The sequence below is a fragment of the Charadrius vociferus genome, unplaced genomic scaffold (assembly GCF_000708025.1).
Source record: "Charadrius vociferus isolate BGI_N301 unplaced genomic scaffold, ASM70802v2 scaffold816, whole genome shotgun sequence".
Classification (NCBI taxonomy): Eukaryota; Metazoa; Chordata; class Aves; order Charadriiformes; family Charadriidae; genus Charadrius; species Charadrius vociferus.
Genome location: NW_009648884.1, coordinates 85,063 through 90,349, shown reverse-complemented (window position 1 = coordinate 90,349; position 5,287 = coordinate 85,063). Strand labels below are relative to the sequence as shown.

The following is a 5,287-nucleotide window of genomic DNA, read 5'->3' as shown; positions in this document are numbered from 1 at the left end:
GTCAAGGAGTTCCATAAAAAGGTTTCCCAAAACTAACTCCCTCATTGTAACATTGTCCTGCTCAGCAGCGGAGGGGGCATTGGCAAGAAAGACACTTCTTATTTGGTACAAGGAGTTTTATTTTATCTCTATGAAGATGAACACGTTTATGCAATGCTTCCTGCATTGGAGGCTATCCTGGGCCACAGATCCGCACACTCCTTAGCCACAGGGCCTGTGATTGCTGAGCCTGGAAGAGAGAAAAAGGTGCATTAGAGAAAAAGACAGCGCATTAGAGGCGTGAGTAGGTGCAGAGATGGTTCAGGGCAGCATTCCACACAAACGCTGGCTCAGCCCCATTGCACTCTTCGGGGTCTGAGGAGAATCTGGGACCTTTTGCCCAGGAGAGCGCAGCGCTGTAATTGGCAGTGCCAACCTACCACCCCTCTCCGCCTTCCCCTTTCACCCAGCGCAACAGGACTCTTATCCATACCTTTCATTTCACCTTTATTATTTACTATCACTCCTGCGTTGTCTTCAAAATAAAGGAACACTCCATCTTTTCTCCTGTACGATTTCCGCTGCCGGATGACCACTGCTGGGTGGACTGCAAAAATAAACGAGCAGCTCGGTATCGCAAACATCCTTCTGAGCACAGTCCAGCAACAGAAGCCCCAGAGGAACTGTGCTGCTGCAACATCTAACTCAATGCATGGGTTTCAGGTTTTTTTTTTTTTCATCTCGTATTTGTAGTGCTTCACTAGAAGAAGACCATTTCTAATCAATAGTACACTTAAAACTGACTGCATAGCATTTACACCTGCATCTACACTTGGACAATTCAATGTTTTTCCACTTTCCCACCTTTATTTCTAAATATACCATCAATTCACAGACAATGTCAGCCAGAACTCCTCCCTTCCCCTCCAGCACAGCAGCAAACCTTTTCTGAGGCAGAATGTCCCACCGCTGATTGAAGTGAACAGCACAGGCTGCCACTTCACCCAAAAGCGATGGCTTTGCTCTGCCCTTCCACGACAACTCGCTGAGCCACTGCACACAGACCCAACAAGTGCTTTTTAGGAGGGTGGAGGTGACACTCCAGAGATTCAGTGCCCACTTTCTGCATCTATTTGAGGGAGGAATCCTCCTCCCTGTCGACGAGCAACCTGCCTCTCTGTCCCTACACTGCAGGAGGAACTCACCCTTCTTCCTCAGCTCTGGCTTGCCCTTCTTGACAGTAGCCATCACCATGTCACCCACGCCAGCTGCCGGCAGCCTGTTCAGACGCCCCTTGATGCCTTTCACAGAGATGATGTACAGGTTCTTTGCCCCTGTGGAGAAGCACAGCATTAACTGGGATGTCTGGGAAAGCGCTTCCCTTGTCAAATCACCGACTGAAGCCAACAGCACTGGCTGCCGCTTCACCCACGAGCGATACTATTGCTGTCTCCTTCCACGACATCTTACTGAGCCACAAACACTGACTCAACAAGAGCTTTTAAGAAGGAAAACTGGTTTTTACGAGCTCGTTTAACGGCTGGTTGCCCTCTGCATTACAACAGAGGCCTCCTCCCCGCAGGGCCCCCCCGGCGCCGGCAGAGGCCCGGCAGCAGCCAACTCACCTGTGTTGTCGGCGCAGTTGATCACAGCTCCCACCGGGAGACCCAGGGAGATGCGGAACTTCGCACCGGAGGAACCGCCGCGTCCTGCGGGTCGAGGAGAAGATTAAGACCCCGGCAACGGAGCACAGACGGACTGCAGGCAGCGGGGAGTCAGCACGGGCCTGCGCCGCCCCAGGAGGGGGACAGTGACACCGGCTGCGGCCTCCGCTCCCGGACACGGCCGGACGCCATTCCCCGGGCCCCCGCTCCGCCAGACCCCACCCGAGCAGCCATCCGGGGATCCCCCGCTCCAGGACGCTCCAGGACACCGGATGGAGCCGGATAACCACCTTCCCCCCCGCCCCTGCTCCCGCCTCACCTCGCTTCGACATCTTGGCGCCGGAAGAGAAGGACGCGCGCGGGGGACGCCGGGATATGGGTTCGCTCCGCCCACCCACCGTCGCTCCGCCCACCGCCGCTCTTTCCGACGTCACGTGGCGAGGCCGGCCCGCGGGAATCCCCTCCCTGCAGCGCCCCCTAGTGGCGCGGAGGAGCAACACACCCCAACCCCCCGGTACCGGGCACCACCGGACGCAGGCGCAGAAGGGGGAAGGCTTTTTTTGGGGAGAAGACAAAAAAAAAAAAAATCCTTCTTTTTAGATTTTTGGTTTCGGGGGAGAAAAAGAAGGAGAAGGAGGGGGAAAAAGAAGAAGGGAAGTAAAACAAGGGGGCACCCGGATTTGAACCGGGGACCTCTTGATCTGCAGTCAAATGCTCTGCCACTGAGCTATACCCCCACTGGTAGTAAAAATCTGTGATTGCTTAGAAGTCCTTCCACATGTGCGCAGCCCCCGTTCCACGTGTGTAGAACGGGGGCTGCGCACACGTGGAAAGCGCCACTTTTCAGTACGTTCTCCTCTAATGCTTAGGAAAACCGTGTTTTTCCCAAGGATGTGGGGGACAAGGAGGAGCGAGCCCCAGGCACTTGACCCAAGCTGGCCAACGGGATTGTTTTGTACCAGGAATGGCACATTCCGTATAAATTCAAAAGTTTTTCTCTTCCTTCATGGCTGCTATGCTGAGAACTTCTTGCCCCCCAGAGCCCTGAGCTCTTCCCTTCCTCCCGAAGCCACGGCGCTCGCAGTGTCCCACATTTGCCGTCCCCTGCTGGAAATGCAGAGCTTCCTATGGATAGAGTGGGCTGAGGATAATCCTCGTATGTTTTATATCAGTATCAGGATCAATATTGGTTCTTTAGTATTATTAATGCTAGTTATTTGCTCTTATTCTATTAAACCTGTTTATTTTTTCATCCCTCAAGTTTCCTTTTTTCCACCCTGATTCCCCTTCCCAGGTGAGGAGGGGGTCATCAGGCAATAGAATGTCTAAACAACAATAAATTGCTGTGGGATCTTCAAACCATGGCAGCTTCTCATCCACCAACACCTCCCCAGCCCTCCTCCTCCATCCCTTCTCCACGTGGCCTGGATTTGAGCTGGGGATTGCCCTCCTTCACGTGCGGCACCTTGCACTTGGCCTTGTTGAACTTCATGAAGTTGGCACCTCTCAAACCTGCCCCGGTCCCTCTGGGTGGCATCCCTGTCCCTCCACCACTCCACACAGCCTGGTGTGCTCGCCAAACTTCCTGAGGGTGCGCTCACTCCCGCTGTCCGTGTCACCGACAAATTTAACTGCAAAGTGAAAGAGGTTTTTGCCCAGTGGCAATAAATGATTTTCTATTTACTCAGGGATCACCTAAATCTAATTTCAGGCGAGAAGCACAAGCGATGCTGCTTGTCATATTTCATCTGCCCGACCCTCTGAGCGCTCTGCGTAGAGCTAAAAAGCATCTTGACAGCTTGAAAGCAAATAATGGGAAATACATATTTAAGATAATAACTTCAGAAAGCAAAGAAGTGTCCTGTCATTTCACGGCTATGAAATCAACCGCTAACAGTAAACATGTGGTTTGTAGCTAATGAGAGACAAGTACTGAAGCATCGTCTGGCATAATGATGTAAATGCGTTGTAACACAGTGTTAACCCAGCATGTGTCCTCGAGGGGGGTCCTGGGACATCAGCTCGCACCCATCGCGCTGCAAAGTCACCAGGAGGAAAGCGCGGGCCACGCTGTGGCGGACAGACACCGGCCATGATGCAGCTCATGAAAAGAAAAGAAAAAAGAGAAAGAAAAACTGCAGCTGGCACCAGCCCGTGGCGGAGCGATGCCCTCAGCAGCAGCAGCAGGGGGGAGGCTGAGCCGTGGTGTGCGAGGAGCATACCCTCCCAAAACCTCTGGGTGACGAAGAGCCTCCCTCACCCGGCAGCGTCTCCTGAGACAAGAGAGGAAAAACCACCCACAACATCCCAAAGAGCTGGATAAGCAGAAAAGCTCGTCTTATTTTAAGCTGTGATGGGCCGGGAAAGGGTGGGAGGCTGGTTCGGGGGGCTGGGAAGCGTTGGGTGAGGTGATCAGAAAGGGAAGGAGTGGGCGCCTTTGTGAGAGGATCAGATAAAGCTGCTTTATAAAATGAAGGAAGCCAATTTTAAGCCGCATCCTGAAATGAATAAGAGGGAAGAGAGCCGAGCGCAGCCTCGTTTGATGTGGGTGTGCTTTATTAAAGCCTGCCTGCACACAGCGATTGCCGGGGCTTGTTCTTTTGTAACAAGCTCCGGGAAAGGAGAACGTTGGGGGAATTAAGGTGTCGTTATCTCCTGATAGAAATTGAATTAATGTTCTTACTGAGGTTTTTGTCATGTAATAACCCAAATCGACCGGAGCCGATGCTGCCCACCTGACTGACTGCACGTCACTGTGGAAGGGACGTTGTGCACTCGTAGGAAGAACCCACACGAACCGGGGGTCTGCGTTACCCCACGGGGCTGGGGGCCGCCACGCAGAGGTGAAGGTGCTTCTGCTCACAGTTGTGTTGATGCATGTCAATAAAATTATGCTGCAAAGAAGATGGAGACTCCCTTTTTACAAGGAATCACATGGGAAAGATGGGGGGCAACGGGTACAAGTTGGTCCTGGGGAAATTCCAGATGGGCACAAGAGGAAAATTTTTCACACTGAGAACAATTGGCTGTTGGAATAAAATCCCCAGGGAAGCGGTGGGTTCCCCAAAACTGGACACTTTTAAGATTGAGCTGGGCAGGGTGCTGGGCCACCTATTCTAGACCATGCTTTTACCTAGAAAGGTTGGACCACGTGATCCTTGAGGTCCCTTCCAACCTGGGATTCTACGATTCTACGATAAAAATTAAATTTTAACTGGGAATTAAATTAATTAACTAAGATTAATTTTAACTGGGAACGGGATTTGGTAAACCGCATGCTAAGTGCAGACCCAGGTTGCTCCCCCGCCCTCATCTCTGCCCTCTACCTTTGTGGACTGTTTTCCGTAAATAATAATAACAAGAATAATAATAACGTTGTTATTTCTTGCAGCTCGAGCCCACGCGGCGCCGGAGACTCCCCACGCCCTCCGCGTGACGTTGCCATCGCCGTCACTTAAGATTAAGAAGTAGTAAAAAAAAAACCAAAAAATCACAATTTATCCTTTCAGGGGGCACCCGGATTTGAACCGGGGACCTCTTGATCTGCAGTCAAATGCTCTACCACTGAGCTATACCCCCGGTGGCCGACAGGCCTTTCGCGCGATCACTTAGAACCTCTTCCACGCGTGCGCAGTCCCCGTTCC

The 5,287-nt window shown here is 52.2% G+C and overlaps 1 protein-coding gene and 2 non-coding genes across 3 annotated transcripts; all 3 read right to left on the bottom strand.

The window, feature by feature from the left end:
* Positions 1–95: 95 nt before the first annotated feature.
* Positions 96–2,028, bottom strand: RPL23 (ribosomal protein L23). Its single transcript, XM_009887091.1, has 5 exons — positions 1,963–2,028; positions 1,605–1,688; positions 1,185–1,313; positions 473–586; positions 96–229 (listed from the first exon to the last, which is right to left on the bottom strand). The coding sequence occupies exons 1-5, from the start codon at positions 1,973–1,975 to the stop codon at positions 147–149; spliced, it is 423 nt and encodes a 140-aa protein (XP_009885393.1). The 5' UTR covers positions 1,976–2,028; the 3' UTR covers positions 96–146.
* Positions 2,029–2,308: 280 nt separating this feature from the next.
* Positions 2,309–2,380, bottom strand: TRNAC-GCA. Its single transcript has one exon. It is a non-coding gene; the product is annotated as a tRNA-Cys (tRNA).
* A 2,770-nt stretch (positions 2,381–5,150) lies between these two features.
* Positions 5,151–5,222, bottom strand: TRNAC-GCA. Its single transcript has one exon. It is a non-coding gene; the product is annotated as a tRNA-Cys (tRNA).
* Between the last annotated feature and the right edge of the window lie 65 nt (positions 5,223–5,287).

What these genes read in the sequence shown, in the direction of transcription:
- RPL23 (XM_009887091.1), bottom strand. An exon ending in GCCAGAGCTGAGGAAGAAGG is followed by an intron (nt 587 to 1,184) that starts GTGAGTTCCTCC and finishes TTATTTTTGCAG; the next exon opens with TCCACCCAGCAGTGGTCATC. An exon ending in TAATAAAGGTGAAATGAAAG is followed by an intron (nt 230 to 472) that starts GTATGGATAAGA and finishes TCTCTCTTCCAG; the next exon opens with GCTCAGCAATCACAGGCCCT.